The sequence below is a fragment of the Elgaria multicarinata genome, chromosome 1 (genome assembly GCF_023053635.1).
Source record: "Elgaria multicarinata webbii isolate HBS135686 ecotype San Diego chromosome 1, rElgMul1.1.pri, whole genome shotgun sequence".
In the NCBI taxonomy this organism is placed as follows: Eukaryota; Metazoa; Chordata; class Lepidosauria; order Squamata; family Anguidae; genus Elgaria; species Elgaria multicarinata.
This window is the reverse complement of record NC_086171.1, coordinates 148,569,513-148,587,460: the sequence shown is the minus strand read 5'-3', so window position 1 is coordinate 148,587,460 and position 17,948 is coordinate 148,569,513. Positions and strand designations below refer to the sequence as shown.

The 17,948-nt window shown below is 38.6% G+C and overlaps 1 protein-coding gene across 1 annotated transcript in view; it reads right to left on the bottom strand.

Moving 5' to 3' along the window:
* Window positions 1–17,948, bottom strand: part of FAF1 (Fas associated factor 1) — a 201,166-nt gene that overhangs the window by 76,204 nt on the left and 107,014 nt on the right. Inside the window, exons 9-12 of the mRNA XM_063139063.1 lie at window positions 4,318–4,413; window positions 3,532–3,652; window positions 2,749–2,812; window positions 483–564 (exon numbers count right to left, since the gene is read on the bottom strand). Of these exons, the coding sequence (XP_062995133.1) occupies window positions 483–564; window positions 2,749–2,812; window positions 3,532–3,652; window positions 4,318–4,413 (363 nt within the window). The remainder of the gene's footprint in view (window positions 1–482; window positions 565–2,748; window positions 2,813–3,531; window positions 3,653–4,317; window positions 4,414–17,948) is intronic.

Here is a 17,948-nt window from a genome sequence, read left to right as displayed (position 1 = left end):
GAAACTACAGGCAGGCCGGCGAAGGAGGCAAAAGTGGGTGGGTAGGACAGCAACAGTGAAAGGAAATCATGGGCAGGAAGTGGACGAGGTGTGAGTGCAGTGGTGGCAGTGGGGAAGGAAATTGCAGGCAGGAGTCAGAGGCGGTAAGGCAGGCAGGCAAGGTAAAGTTAGAAGGAGATCCCAAGCAGAGAGGAGGAGGAAGAGGAGGAAGGGGGCAGAGAAGAGAATCTACCCAGGGGTGGGGGAGAAAATCCACAGTGGAGGAGGGCAGAAAACAGAAACTCTGAAGGAAAGGTAAATGCACCCCCAGGCCCAGGAAAAAAACACAAATGCATTCACGGCCTGAAAAGGTCTCCTTCCTCTGTTCTAGCAGCAGCAGTGCAAACTTGCAACAGTTCTTTAGTGTAGCCAAAGTGCTCAGAAAACATTTTTATATGGGCCCCCTTTTTATCTGAGTATTATAGTGGTAAAAATATACTTACATCTCTAGCTTTCCCATAGAAGGCCTCTTGAAAAGCAGCCTCTAATGACCCAATAAAAAATACTGGGTGGCAGTCACCGTATCTGTTTAAACACCAAGATGTTTCAATTAAAATGCCAGCACTTCATTCTAAAAACACAGATTAGTTAAACATCCCTTTGCAGAGATATTTAAAATATTGGGGGGTTTTAGACATTCAACAGCTCAGTCAATAAACACACACACGCCTTCTCAGTAATTTTGAGGAATATAAGATGTTTTTAACATAGGTAAAATTGCTTCCAAATTTAGTGTTGCAAAGGCAGAAAAAGTCATTATGCATTTTAAGATCATACAAAAGACTTCCTTCTTTTTAAAGAAAAAAGAAAACTCAAGTAAATGGCTTTGGCATGGCAATTCTGAATTTAGTGTAAATAGTCATGTTAAATGATAAAGTGACAGCTTTAAAAACGGCGCCACAGAAAGGAAATTCTGTTCCTTTTTGTTCATTTGTCTTCTTGGAGATAGTGGAAGGTCCTGTTGAGAGAGAGGTTTTATACAAAGTTCTGGAGCAGGGGGAACCACTTCCAAATGGTACCAATTGAAAGTTGCTTTCCACGTGGCACGTGCAGGATTCCCCTTTGCATCTCACCCAGAACCACGGAAAGCACTCATATCTACTATCTACCACTTCTCTGTTTATATGAACCTATTCAGAATAACAAAATTTCAAAACCTAAAGATAGACCAAACAAAACTCTCAAGGTAGAGTTAGCTGCATGGAGACACATTAGCTACATTAGCTCCACCCTGGAGCAGGCCTCATGGGGTTTCACCTGGTGTTGGGCCATAGAGACAGAATGGGGATGCTGCTGGTGTGCTGCCCAGCATCCTCCCTGAGGTGGTCTCAAGTGCGGTGTTGGAGGAACCCAGAATGGTGGTTCTGAGTGACTTCAACTTTCATGCTGAGGCTGTCTGTGGAGCTCTGGCTTGGATCTTCATGCCCTCCATGAGGCTGTCTCAGTTTGTTATCATATCTCATCAAACACGCCTTTTTTCTAAACTAAACAATCCCAGATGTTGTCACCTTTCCTCATAGGGGAGTTGTTCCAGGTCCTTAATCATTTTAATTGCCCTTTTCTGCACTTTTACCAACTCTACAATATTCCTTTTAGGTGTGGTGACCAGAACTATACACATATTCTAAGTGTGGTCACACCATAGATTTTTATAAGGGCAGTATGATCTTGGCAGTTTTATTTTCAATTCCTCTCCTAATAATGCCTAATGTGGAATTTGCTTTTTTCACAGCAGCCACATACTGGGTTGACATTTTCATTGAATTCTCTACCACAATCCCAAGATCTCTTCCTTAGTCAGTCACTTTTTGCTCAGATCCTTATCAAAGTTTGGATTTTTTGCCCCAATGTGCATCACTTTACATTTGCTTACACTGTACCGCATTTGCCATTTTGATGCCTAGTCTCCCAGTTTGGAACTCCTCGCAATCCCTTTTTTGCTTTAACCACACTGAATAATTTGTGTCATCAGAAAACCTGGCCATCTCATTGCTCTCCTAATTCTAGATCATTTATGAGTAAGTTGAAAAGTATCTCAATACAGGGCCTTGTAGAACCCCACTGTTTGCATCCCTTCACTGGGAGAATGTACCATTAATTCCTACTTTCTGCTTTCGGTTCTTTAAGCAATCCTAAGAGGACCTCTCCTCTTATTCCATGACTGCAAAGTTTGCTTGGGAGTCTTTGGTGAGGGACTTTGCCAAAAGCCAAGTAAGTGTACAATGTACTTTCAAAGCTTCAAATAACATCTGTTCCATCTTGAATGACAGCAATGTCCACTCACTCATTTCATCCTAACTACAAAAAATTGAGGAGCACATTGTGCAAAGAGCTGTCATATTGTTTTAGAAGTGTAGAGATTTGGCTCAGAAGCAGATGTTTAATATGTTTTGACAGTGTATATAATGTTTTAATTCAGTTTTATGTATTTTGTATTTGCTGTTGTTCCCCGCCTCGATCAGAATGGAGAGGCGGGTGAGAATATATATAAAAATAATATGTGTGTATGACTGGGGGGTAAAAGTGATGGCTGATGGACAGCTCAAACTTACAATATGGAGCAACAGGCCATATTTTATATTTACAAATTGATTTCCCCCCTAAAGAATGTATCAACTTCCTACATTTTCACCCAATGCTTTAAATTTTTTTTACAATGGTATGTTATCTTTGCATGATGGATAGATTATCCACAGTTACAAGTCTAACCTTGAAGAAAATTCTCCTGTGAATTGTAATAAGGCATCTCCTTCATTTTCAGCATTTTCTGGCACTAAAAAGACGGAAAGAAAAACATTGAAAACATATATTAATATATAACTTCAAAACATTCCTGTCACTACTTGCGTAATTCTACATATACACTGTTCAAATAACTCACAAGTCCCCTTAATAAAGAGAGCAGGGATAGTACGATCCTTTGGAGAAATAACATTTCCAAACGGTTCTTGGATGAAGAAGATACAAATGCAATATAAAAATGCAATTAAAAAAAATACAAACACAAGTAATAAATCAGTTTTGCATATGAAAGTATTGTTTTTTATACTGCAGTTAAAAGATTATAATCAATATTATTTCTACACTTTGCATAAAAAATATATAAGAAACTTAAAAACTCCACAAAAGTTTATGTTATTTGAACAGGAAAAGAGATAAAAAAGATAAAGTTCCTTTGCTTCTATCTAAGACACTAACAAATGTTTTTTGTATATTTTTAGTGATTGACGAAGACTAACAAGTCGAAACGCATATGGCCAGACTCTAATGAGCACTGTTTTCTCTAAATGAGAAAAAAAAACAGTTCTTTGAAGACTGTGAGGACTGTAAACAGAATACATTTAAAGAGACCTGCATTCTCATGCACCTTTTTTACTCTTCCTTTGAGAAACCAACATTGCTGGAATATAAAGATATTGCTTGCTTGCTTGCTTGCTTGTTCAAATTGTAGTCAACACATTATCTTACAGGATAAAGGATTGCATTACTTACTCATTGGAGATTTTCTCAATGCAGATGTACCAAACATCTCTCCATCATCCACTCCAAATTCTGTAGCATCTTCAAAGTCATCTCCATCACTGTCACTAACCATATGTACATCTGTGCATTGCTAATTTAATAAAAAAAACCATAGGTAATCATAATACCATACAAATGCATATTTCAATATTAGCAGTTTTCTGCATTCAAGTATAAAAGTTACCCAAGTTGAAACAAAGAACTTTTGAGGGAGTTTTACAGATATTTTAGTTTTAGAAAAGTACCATGTAGTACTCATGCCAAAACAATTACCCCAAAATAAATGACATATTGCGGTTTTGTTATATGCAAATGTAATGAAAAATTTCAGTGGATGAATTGAATACCACTGCAACAAAAGAAGGTATTTTTCATTCATGTCACCTGCATTTTAGCAACAGAGGCATATGGCACTATCTATTACCAGTCAAAATCAGTTTGGCATTATAATCTTAGTTAATCCACTGAGATTCTTCAAACTAACCCTATTTCTGGGATTAGTTTGAACTGCCCATTTATAATATGGAGTTTGTATTTTAGTTCTCACTTTCCATTTAAATGTACTTCACCATGATAATTTTGTCTTCGTTTTTCTTTCATTTTACTCTCTTTTTCGTCATATCGAATAACTTGACCAAGCACCACATATTATGCCACAGTAGGAACAAACTCAGATCTGTGGGCAGTAATTAGGAGTACAAATTCAATTTCCAATTGTATCTGAATATAAGATGACTGGGGAGGGAGTGTTTTTACCTCTTCTGACTGTTCCCTGGTTTGTGCTGGTGAAGATCGTCTTCCAACTATAAGTCGGTGGCAAGGATAAGAGATCCCTGATGCTGCTAGAGTCATCTAAGAATAAGACATACATTGTTGCATTAATTTGCATAATCTCTTGGTTTTGGGTGAAAAGACTTCTTACAGCAGCCAAAATCAAATTGTAGCATACTTGAATGAACAAAACAGAAATAAAATAAGTGATACATTCAAATTCCACCTGACATAACTGTTATGCAAAAAAGGGACTGACAGAAAGCCTAAAGATGGAGTGCTGCCTTCAATGCCATTTTTCTTGGTAGAAAGTCGGGGTACAAAGCAAACTCTCCAAGATCATTTCAAGGTATCCTTTCTTAAATGGTGCACTTCAATTACCTAGATCTATACATCATGCCAAACAGTTCTACCTAGAAACCTCACTATATTTGAATAGATGATCTGCACTAAGTTCATGCATTTGTGAAAATAAGACTGAAGTGCAGTCATTGATTCAACATTTTCTCCTGTTCGTTTACATTTTTCTTAACCAGAGGTGGCCAGACAGGAAAGGCAATGGGCAAGGGGTAGAGGGAAGTCACCACCACTGAGTGGTGATAGAGAAAAAGCGAAGGCAATTCCCAAACCATGACCAGTTGAGGATGCAAGACAATGGTAGAGGCAGGAGTGTTTGTATTTCTTACATATATACAATGTGTTTGTATATGCAAGACATATGCAAACACGTATAGTTGGAGTCAAGCATCACACAGTTATGCAGCTGGTTAAAGAACAACTGTTAAAGAACAATGAAACTTTGGGGCAGATTTCAGGGGGATGTTGGGGCTGCAGGGGGAAGGAAACTCCCATTGCACAAGTGGAATTCCACTGGCATAATGTTGGATTTAGCCCATAGCAGTTTTACTTTGTATAGGAAAAATGTCATCTGTAAAGTGGACCTAACTGCTGTTCAGTTCACGCTTCTACTGGTGGGACAACCAATACATGGTTGCATACAGACATACTTTCTGTACCTAGCCAATTCTAAGTTAAGTTTGCCAGAATTAACTGAAAGTCTTTGCAAAGAGTGAGTTAAGGGAATACTACATTAAAAGCCAATTATTTTCCTCATATACTTCTAGCAGTTCTTTAACGATTACCAGATAGCTGTATTTCATACATTAAACGGTGAATACAATATTGAAAAACAACATTAATGTTACATTTAAGTTGTCTAATGGTTGGGATTGTAAGCAGAGTAACAGTCACATCTATTTCTAAGTTTCTTTCTTGCCCTCTGCGCCTGCAAGTGGACATATAGTCTTTTGGATTAATAAAAAGCAGTACAATAATACACATATTATTAAAACTGAAGACAGAGAAATAAAGTTTATTCTATCATAAACTGTTTACTATAGTAATAATTTAAAATGGTATGAATAAACACTGTATTTAAACATGAAAAAAATTCTACTTTTCTGGTCACTTTGCCGGCTAATCCAAAGCCTAGCAAGTATGCTTGAAATACTCTATTTTTATCCTCAAGTCAGAGTGTTTTTAATCACATGTGCTAGAATTCATAAAAGCCTTAATTTGCTTCAGGTTAAAGCAAGCTGATTAAGTGTGCTAGCTAACCAAGTGAGTGTTGACCTGCCTGGACTAGCCTGCTGCCACATTCTTGTAGCAAGGTTAAATTACAGTTTAGTCACAATTTTAAAAATCACAGAGTTAAAAGGAAATGACTATTTTGGAATAAATGAAATATTAAAGCAGACATTCAGGTCAAGCTCAATTATCAGTGAAACTCTTTCATACATAACACAGAATCTACACTTGCCTGGCACTGCCATTGTACATCACATGCTTCATTCAGTATGCTATTGGAATGTAGTACTGAAAAGAAACTTCCACTGTGAGATTTTGCATAAAAGTTCCTTAAGCATTAAATTAAACGAAAAGTGACGGAGGTGAACACATTCAAGTAGAGATATGATGATGACCGACTAACTCAATCCAAAGTCTCACACACTGGATGGTGCCACGACACAGGCTCTTTACAACAGTCTGCGGACACTTCCTGCTCAAGCTAAGCGCCACCACTTTATGAGCCTGAGGTGAGGGACAAACAACACCTTTCTACAAACTATGTGGAGAAAGGGGTTAAACAGGAATAATTTCAGGAATAAAATAATGTGCTGTGAATTATATGTGCTGATGGTGAATTAATGTCAGAACGGGTGTTGTATGTATATAACTGCAGATGATAAATGCCAAGGCTGATAAATTCCGGCAGGCCTATCCAGACCAATGTTAAATCAAGATTGTTTTAAGATGTATTGATTCCTGTTCTAATGTTGTTCCCCACCTCGAGCCAAAGGAAGAGGCAAGTAAGAAATAAGTATATTATTATTATTATTATTATTATTATTATTATTATTATTATTATTATTATTGAGACATGTGGGATTTTTGTGGTAGTAAAACAAACTGAATAAAAATTTATTTCAATTTTTGCAAACTTTGTTTCATAATAAAACTTTTCAGACCCTTGTTAAAACCTCTCATCCAATCCTTTCTCTCTTCTCATACACACTTTCCTTTCTCTCTTGAACCTCTCTTGAACACCTTCACTCTTGAACTTTCTTTATTATCAGGATGGTTTAATATACACCAACTGAGTATCTGCACACTACACTCAAAAGACAACCCTTTCTACCCTGATCCTCTAATTCTCCCTCAAACCAAAGTACTTTAAAAACACTCCCCCTATCACCTCAATCATTCCCTTATATATCCTCCTCCCCCCCTCCTAAAATATTCAATCTCCACCCACTCAGGTCAACATTCTAAACACAAACTTACAAATCGTAGACATACATTAGGGAACTGACTTGTGGGGTGTAACACACAGATGACTTCTCCCAATTTACACTGTTTTGAAGGGCAGAGTATTGGATAAGGAAAGCCAGACATGTGAACAAGTTGCTGGCCATTTGACATCCCTGTATTTCATAGCAGTAATGGATAAGACAACAGTTCGGATAAAGAGGTATGAGCCAATCAGCATCATTTGTTTTTTACTCATATCTCTAGAAGTTTTTGATAGAAGTCTGAGAGACCACACAGACCAGCAAGCGGGCACCCTCCACATGTGTTGGACTACAACCCCCAGCATGCCCCAGCCAGCTGCTGGCTGGGGCATGCTGGGAGTTATAGTCCAACACTTGTGGAGGGCACTTGCTTGGGGAAGGCTGCCATATGCATTAATACTGGGGGTTGTTAGACACCTGATACAATCCCTGTATATTTATACCAATGTTCTAGAAACAATATAAACTTTTATTCAATTTCATTTTTTAAAAACTGAATAAAACATTTTATCCTACCTCTTGGTCCGCGCCAAAACAATTACCATCACCTGAGATTTTTAAAAATTAACCAAAAAAAAATAACAATAAGATACAGGGCCAGAGTCTAGATCAAGGATGCAGAACCTCCACCCCATGGGCCTAATCCAGCTGCAAAGACTCCACCCCTGTCCAGTGAAGCAGGGCTTGATCACCAAGTCCCACCTCCTGGAGGAATCCCCTATAGAAGAATCCCTGTTGTTATGCACTTAGAAAGCACATTTCAACAGAAGGATTGTGATCACCTCTGAATAAATATATTTAGGATTAGACCTAAATCAATACAGAATGAGTTAAGTCTAGTACAATGTTGCTTGCCCCAAATCAAACTTGTTTTGAAGGTCAAATAGGGCAGCAAAGTGCTTCAAAGGGAAGAAAAATGTTTGGGCAAAAGCTTGCAAAATTCCCCAAATAAACAGAGAATATGATAGAACTTGCCTCAGACACATCTAAATATACTCATTGCCAAGGTGACTGACAATCTCTTAGCTCACAACGATTATGTATACACCAGGACGGACAGGCCCTTGTTCTTCCACTAGTATCTTATATTCGGTTGAGAGACTAGTCTCCTGCGTAAGTAGATTATGATACTGACATCATCATCATCATCATTATTATATTCAATTTTTTTCCAATTTGAAACCATAAAAGGTAGCATGAAAACTACAGAAAGGATAAACTACAGCAATCAGAAGCATTATGTGTGCATCAGCTGGAAGAGAACTGGGAGAAATAGTCAACTATAATGCATGGGACTAGCAATATTTATAATAAGATCAAGTAAAAATTAATAAGCCAGATCTTTTTTAATTCAAATGTGTCTTCGAGAAATAAACATTTTCCATTACTTAACCATAAGGGAAAGGACACTTCTTTTCAAATTCTGGCAAATCAGCATGATACAAATGGGAAAATAGAGAGAGAAAAACTGGTTATAAACCAAACATTCTGGAAGGTACTGAGACAAAATGAGAATATGTCAGGGGGAACACACTGTCACTGATGAAGAACTCTCAGCAACTCGAGAACACAGGAAGGTCTAGAAGTGCCTACAAATTATTTTATTCATCCCACCTTTTACTATATTTTGTGTAAATTGCAACTGCAAAGGGCTGGAGAACATCAGCATCTGCTCCATATTCATCTAGTAGTAATGATTTATTTATTTTTCCCCACTTGTAAGAGCTGTTGTATTGAAAATTGGGCTATACATTTTCTAAATCAATATGGTGGAGACATATGCCAAGCAGAAGTGAATATGGTCTATAAATTTCAAAAGATAGTGAACTGATTCAGGTTTCCATGGTGGCAAGGCCAAGGAGACCCATTGGCTGCATTCAGACACCATAGTAAAACATGGTTCATCATGATAGCAATGAACCTAGCCTCCCCTCAGGCTTGCATGCCCCCCTTCCCCTCTCATCCTTTAGTGTAGCTGCAAAGAGTTCGGAAGCAACTGATTCTATTTTCAATTAACTTGTGTGACCCAACCCAACAAGTTGAGGTGAATCTTTTTTGTGGTTAATTTGTGTGTAACAAGCCAACCTCATCATGGTTTATGAGGCTGCCTTGTTCCAATAAACCAAAGTTAAGATTAATTGCAGTTTTTGGTTCAGCTGCAACACCAAACTGTGATTAATTAAAATAGAAAGAAAATGCTCCTGATCACCTCACAGCAGTGGCGGAGAAGGAGGGGTGAGTGCATGAGACTTGTGGGGGGAGGGCTAGTCATGTTCCCATCACAATAAACCATGGCTTATCTTATTGTGATATCCGAACACAGCCGGTCTCATGGCTCTCAAGAGGAGTCGGGCATTCCATTGAAATAATTTCAAAATTAACAAACAATAATTGTATACATTCTGGGTCTGTTTGGTTTTTAAAACTTTTTGTTGGATTACTACAACTAGCATAACTGCATTAAAAACAATTAGTTTTATCTTTTCACAAGAAATGAATTTATTTCTATATTTAAACAGTTCTAAACAACACATAATATGTCAAAAATTAACTTTTTATTTTAAACACTAACTGGATGGAAGGGGGAAAATCACTAGGGATGGGTGTGTTCATGTTCCACTAGCAATAATGCTTACTTTATCCCCTCATAAAGTACTGCTGAGATAATTACAGCTGACAGATTTATTCAAGGTTCATTTCACTTTTTCTCTAGATTTTCTCTAGTTAGAAGTGCAGCAGAGCCCATGGGAAGATCCACCCCTCACACCTGTTAAGTTTCTTCATGTTACTAGGGCCAGTTTGGACATGTCACTTCGAATTAGTATTGTACAAGGGCACTAAGTGTGGCAATTACTTATCACAGGTTTAACTTAGAGGAAAGGGAGAGCAGGAGGAGGAAAGTTTCTAATTCAAGTCCGAGAACAGTGTCCGAAAAGGTAATTTAAGCCGTTTAATACAGGTTGCATGAAATTCATTCAGAGATTTACAGAAAGGTTCCCATGGTAGATGTCTGAACAATGATGGAGATTAATAGACAGGACGAATCTATAGTTACAATGTCTTTTTTTAGACCAATAAAATGAAAGGAAAAAAGTTCAGTCGGACATTTACATGCTCTCTTACATTTTCTGGCATTCTTCCTTCTTCTATTCTGATGTCATTTGCAGTAACCTGCAAGCCCGATCCACACCTGAGGCTTGTATGTACCCCTGTGCCATGTCCGGCCAATAATTATGTAAGGTTGTTAATAAAGGTTAGCAAAAGGTCTGTGACCATGGCAGATGGGTTGTGGGTGGAAGGGAGTGCCTGTATGTTGCATTCTCCTTTAGGGAATCCCCTTTTGAGTTCTATTATGAAAGGGTGTGTGTCAGAGGTTTTACATAGTTCAGCTCCTTCAAGGCACCAGTATGTATATTAGTAAAGCAAAGGCCAAATCAACTCATAGTTAGAAGACTCGTAAGAACTTAGGTTCTTCCAACTTTTGCAAGAGTAACAATGCAATCCTATGTGAGTATTCCACTGATTTGAATAGGCCCTTCAGCCTAAAGATTGCACCCTAAGTGGATCACATAAGAAACTGCAATGGTTATGTTTGGACAACACTGCAATGGGAGTAAAATCCTTCCAACACCCTGAGAATGGATGACCAACCTTCTGCCAACTGAAAACCCCTGGGGAATGCAACATACAGGCCTTCCCTCCACACACACAACCCACCTGTCATAGTCACAGACCTTTTGCTAGCATTTATTAACAACCTTATATAATTACTGACTGGATGTGGGGCAGGCAATCAGACCAGTTTTCCAACTTCAGGTGTGGGTATGGTGAAAAGAATTGGGAAATGACTTATTTCTCCTCCCCCACCTATCAAACTTGACATGCCAAAAGCTATTTACTTAAAAACTCCATGAGGAATATTTTGTTTAATGAAAAATTTAAAAAGTGAAAAATCCCCTGCCCCTGTGACACTTGGAAGTTAGGAGAACTTATATACATAAGAGTGGAACCTGATGAAGTATCAACTGCCATGAGGTTAATCGTGGCTCTCAAGTTAATTAATTTTAACAGATACTTCTTTTTTCAATGGTCTTTCTTTTTTCATTAGTCCTTCTTCTCAACCTGAACCCTAGGCCAATTGAAAGCACTGTGAATTCTTCCTTAAGAATTTTAGCTAAGGTAGAGAAAAGACTTTCCCATCATATTGATCTTAATGTGCTCTGACAAAGCAACAGTACATGAACTTCATGTTTGCCACAACCTGCACTCTTTAATTTAGCAAATGCCCTTTACTCATAAGGCTAGCAAATAATGACACATTTCCCAATTTTCTAGTTCTTCAGCATTATTTCCCCTTATTACACAGCAGTTTATTCATATGAAAGCAAAATTGTTCAATTGGATTTGTCAATGAATACACCTGTGAAAAGGAAACTCTCTGATCCAAAATATATGTAAATGGCCTGAAGCAAATGATTAAAATACAACCTCCATAAGCACTACTGATATTTACTGAAGTGGAATTTTAAAAAAGTGGATCATAGCAAGACTGAGATAAAATATACACTTAACTCTTTAGGAATTGCACCACAAATCATGAATGTCCTGTATCATCTGTCAGCTCCTCCTGCAAATTTCTCTGCGTTTCCTTCGGTCTCTGCGGATGAACTGTCTACAATACTGCGCTCTTCGAAGCCTTCCACTTGTTCTCGTGATCCGATTCCTTCTCGCGTCTTTATTAATCTTATTCCTGCTATCCTCCCTTCCTTGCTACATATTATTAATCTTTCTCTGTCCTCTGGTTCATTTCCTTCTGCTTTTAAACATGCCACAGTCTCTCCCATTCTCAAGAAACCTACTCTTGATAGGCTATCTCTGTCTAACTACCGACCTGTCTCTTTGTTGCGGTTTGTTTCAAAGATCCTGGAGCGTGCGGTCTACTCTCGCTGTCTTGACTTTCTTTCTAGTAACTCTGCTTTGGATCCATTTCAATCTGGATTCCGTCCTCTCCATTCCACCGAAACAGCCCTTACTAAGATCACCAATGATCTCCTTACTGCCAAGTCTAAAGGCCATTATTCCGTTCTTATTCTCCTTGATCTAACTGCTGCCTTTGACACGGTTGATCATGATCTTCTCTTAGATTCCCTTCATGACCTTGGATTTTGTGGCTCTGTCTATAACTGGTTTGCCTCCTATCTAGCGGGTCGCTCTTTCAACGTGTTGACTAATGGCAGCTCGTCTTCCTCCTTTCCCCTTTCAGTAGGGGTTCCGCAAGGCTCGGTGCTTGGCCCGTTGTTGTTTTCCTTATACATGTTGCCCTTGGGCAAGCTTATTCAATCTCATGGTCTCCAATATCATCTGTACGCCGATGATACACAACTATATCTGTCATCTCCGGAACTTTCTCCTGATGTTCACGATCGTATCTCGGCATGTCTTTCAGATATCTCAGCTTGGCTGCTTCATCGTCGCTTGAAGCTTAACATGGCAAAGACTGAATTGCTTGTTTTTCCTCCTAAACCTTCTCCTCATCTCTCATTCTCTCTTACTGTCAATGATGTTACGCTTACTCCGGTCAAGGAAGCTCGTAGCCTTGGCTTTATCTTCGACTCCTCGCTCTCCTTTATTCCTCATATTGAGGCAGTAGCTAAATCTTGTCGATTTTTCCTGTATAATATTGCCAGGATTCGATCATTTTTGTCTGTCTCTTCTGCCAAGACGCTTGTTCATGCACTGGTTATTTCACGGTTGGACTACTGCAACCTTCTTCTCTCTGGCCTTCCTTCTTCTCACATCAGTCCGTTGGTTTCTGTTCACCACTCTGCCGCAAAGATCATCTTCTTAGCTCGCCGCTCCGACCATGTTACTCCGCTTCTGAAATCTCTTCATTGGCTTCCAATTCACTTCAGAATCCAATATAAACTTCTCCTGTTAACCTTCAAAGCTTTTCACGGTCTAGCTCCTTCCTATCTCTCCTCTCTCATCTCACACTATTGCCCCGCTCGTGCTCTTCGCTCCTCTGATGCCATGTTTCTCGCCTGCCCAAGGGCCTCTACTTCCCTTGCTCGGCTTCGTCCATTTTCGTCTGCTGCCCCTTACGCCTGGAACGCTCTTCCAGAACATTTGAGAACTACAAGTTCAACCACAGCTTTTAAAGCTCAACTAAAAACTTTTCTTTTTCCTAAAGCTTTTAAAACTTGATGTTGTGCAGACTTCTACTGTTACTTTCTACTGTTAGTTTTTCCCTACCCTGTGCCTGCTTACCCTTCCCTGTACCTGTTTGCATTCTCTTCCCCTCCTTATTGTTTTACTATGATTTTATTAGATTGTAAGCCTATGCGGCAGGGTCTTGCTATTTACTGTTTTACTCTGTACAGCACCATGTACATTGATGGTGCTATATAAATAAATAAATAATAATAATAATAATAATAATAATAATCAGGAATTATGATATTATGACAGTGTGACTCACAATCTATAAGCTTTGTTTTAGACAAAGCTTAACATTTCATCAACATACAGCTAAATAGGCTGTGACTTTACCAACTACTAATGAAGAAATTCCTAAAATAACGTTTCGTTTGAAAATACCACTATAGAGGGACAGATTGATCTCACAGTTTGCAGAATCACATTCATGTTTAATCCTCAAAGGACCCTGACTTCCATTGCATAGATAAAGAGCCCTATGGGGTGACCAGATCTCCCTCTCTGCTCCACCTAAGAGCTTCAAGATTATTGAGGTTGATGATGATCACAAAATTGTTCCCATTTCAATTCCAACTAAACGTTTGCTCTATGAGAAGAATTATGAATAACTACCATCACTACTACCACCACCACTAATCTGAGATCAATATGCACTGAGTTTTACAAAACATAAGAGAACAGAAAGTTTATAATAATTCATTCAACACTGGGAGACAGAGGAAGGAAGGGGAGATAGATGTAAACAGGGAAAGAAAATGTGATTATTTCAGCTTCTAATTCTTAGGGTTAGTTACCGAAGGACATGGCAAATAGGGGGTTGTGTACAAATAACAGAACAGGTAACACAATATAAAGGGAGTGAGTAAATAATTTTTTATTTCTGACTTTGCTCTGCTTACAAATATCAGGATGAAAAAATGGAATCTACTTTATATTCACAAAGAAACCAATCACTTGGCATGATGATCGTCTGTGGTGGGATGCTATTTACCTCACTGCATTAGAAAAGTCTGGATGGCAAACAAAAAGAGCTGCAGATATATATTTTGTCAGTGCTGTATAATTCCTAGACAGACTCCAAGCAATAGTGTTACCAACAGATGAATTCCACAAATTATTCCATACCAAATGGGCCTTCTGGGGTGCATTTTTCCTTCATTATATAATTATTCATGAAACTATCTTCAAATGTAATGAGATTTTTACAATGTTGGTCCATCATTATGTGTGGAACATACATAATGTGTGGCTTTTTTATCAACAAAAATGTATGGCAACAGGTCATTTGCCCCTTAGTTTTACATAAAGATTCTTAATCCTTTAAAATGCACATTTTTCTAAAATAACTTAAATCTCTTGTACATAAAGCTCCCTACGCATTACCTAATAGCTACCCAATGCCAATATTATAAAGGTTAAAATATGCCAGATGGTCAAAATACACTTTTAATATTCAGAGCAGACTAGATGGGGTTTTTTTCAGGCATCAAATAAAAAATGCATTAGTTTTATAATTGTACAAGACTGTGTGTAAAGTTTTCCTAATATAGCAAACCAACATTTCAGCAACAATAAACATTCTTTCTTACAATATATTTGCTCTTCACTGTGCATCGAATTAACACCTTTATCTCAACCACTACAACCTGATTGTGATCCCCTCTCCGATCTATTTATTTTGTTCTATTTATTGAACTACGCAGAACGTTTAACTATGCCATCAAACATCAACACCTTCAAAGTGAGCTGAAAATACTGGAATAAAATTAAGATTTTCACCACCGTTGCAAGTTATGGAAGACCAGCATGAAAACTTGTAGGTTGCTAACGGGCAGTTGATTTCTGCTCACACGGTGTGTTCTACTCATGTTAAAGTGAATCCCTGCAGAACCCTGTTCAGATTTTGGTGCAAGGTTGAGGACTGAGGGGGGCAGGAACAGCATTTAAGTAGGCATTATGTATGTTTATGTAGGTATGCATGGCTCCATGTCCCTATCATTTTATGTACCTTGTTCAGAGTTAACGCCTGAACAAGACCTATATAATTCTTCACTAGTAAAGTGAGTATTGAGTGTCTGGCACACTGAACCAAAACAGAGGGCACTGTAGGAGAGAATACATATTGAAAACAGAGGCCTGGCCCCCTTACACCATGGGTAGGCAATGTGGTGCTCATGGGCCCCAGTTCACTCTTGGGCAGCTTTCTTAGCACCCACTGAGGTGCCCTATCCTATCCCTATGGGTTTTTTTTTTTATAAAAATAATAATAAAATTTCTTACTGGCAGCTGTGATTGCTTATAAGCAAGGCCCTCTAGCTGCTCCCATCATCTTTTCCCATGAATACCTTTGGCCCACATGTGGGGCTCAGAAACATTCTTAGGGAATGAAAATGGCAGGTGACTGAAGCCCGCACTTTTACCGAATATGTGCCCATTTTGTGGTTGTACCCATGACAGTTTCTCAAATTACCAAATGTGCCCCAAAAGTTTGTCTGCCCCTGCCTTACACCAATCAGCAGGGGCTGAGGACTGTAGATGCAAGCTGCCAGAGAGCCCTAAACCAGCCTGGGAGTTAGGCTGACAGGTAGCAAGATGCTTAGTGCTTTCTTCCCCCTTCAGCTTGGGTCTTAAAAGCAATGTTTTTTATCATCAGTTTTGTTTTAGTTTTGCTTACAATAGTTGCATTTTATTGCTTTTATTATTTTATTGTAAATCACCTCAAGAACTCATTGGGCCAGTTTGCATGTCACCATCGAGGGTTATTCAACCCACTATGACCCGCGGCAAATGCAGCCATCTGAACATGCAACACACAATATGTCAAACCTTACTATTAATTGAAAGTAATGTGACAGTTATTTAACTTTTGAATAACCCACAATGGCCAGATTTGCATGACACGTAATCCCTATGGAGGGTTGCATATTCAAAACAGCGGCCGCATACACCCTGCCCACATCGCAGCTCACTGTGGGTTAAATAACCCTCAATCATACAGCTCTGTCGTAAGAACCAGGTCACTGAGTGCTGGGCCAACTGAAAAACACATTAAATAAATAACAGAAGAGATGGGGAAGAGAATTGGATGGAGGATGTGCACCTTCAGATGTATAACCTATGAATCCTATTCCCTGTTCCTCACAAGGAACCTTTAACCTGTGAATGTGATTGCTCCTTTAGGCATAGAAGACCACAGAGTAAGGGGAAATGACCACAGAGGATGCATCCCCTCAAATGTGTACTCTCCCCGCTCAATTGTCTTGCTTGACAGGATCCTTGGATGTGAGAGGGATTGTCTATGGGGATTTGGAGAATTGTCCTCTAGAACATGCTTTCTCCATGTCTAAAACCCACTACTTACCCATTTATTCTTTTCATGGCTCTCCACTTGTTAAAGATTAAGAAACTGACACACAAGTCAAAATAAATATGCAACTACTTTGTTCTGCAAATTGTGTGATACTATAAGTCTACTTCATGATATCTACGGAGCATACCCAAGGTTTTTCCACATGGGACTAACACTTCCAAAATAAATATCTCAAACGTAATACTCTGTGTTGCACAACACAACAGCCGGCCATGGCTTAATTTACCTGTGGGAACTGTTGCAATGTGCTGGGTACCCATAGGCCCCATTTTTGCATAGCAGCTGCGGGTGCCCGGCTTGGCGTATCTTGGGAATCTAGGCAGCAGAGGTTGTTTGGGGGTTAGGCAACCTCAAATAATCCTAATACAAGCCTCAAACACCTCCTGCCAAGAAAAATGGCACTCAATATTTTGTATTACATGTATGCCAAATTTCAGCTTTCTGGATGATGTGGAAATAGCTCAAACATTTACAGGTACTCTTTGATTCTCCTGTTATCACTGAAAGATGTACAATTGCTAAGCTTTTTTTTTTTTAAGTAATCAAGGTAGTCCATGTGAAAATATCACAATGAAACCTAAGCATCTTTTTGATAGAAGAACTCTCAATGTTGGATTCCTGCAGAACATCAATAAGAACTAGTGTGTCCCAAGGGTTCTTTCTCCTAGAATTCTGAGATGAAAATTTCAATTCTATCTGAATGAAGATTAAATAGCCACTATTAAACAAACATAAATGACAAAAGAAGAGATTGTCATACCATTTATCCCTATTATATTTATATAGAGCAGGTTTCCCTAACATGCTGCCCTCCAGATATTTTGGACTACAACTCCCATCAGGCCCTGCTGATGATAATGGGAGTTGTAGTTCAAAATATCTGGAGAACTCTGGCTAACCTTAATTTGTCTTTAGGTCTACCTAAACATATATATTCATATGCTTGCCTGTGGCTGTTATGTTTCAATTTGCAGGTTATGCTAATTTAATGAACTTAATAGAAACTGAAGGCTACAGTGAAGTGTTAAATCCCTGCAGCAATATCAGTGAGTCACTCTTTCTCTAATAATTGCAAGCTTGGGCGTTCTTTTAATGAGTTTTGTGAGTATGTCATCGCACAGATGAAATAAACTATCATGTCTAAAGGGTATTATTTTCAATAACACAATTCAGAAACA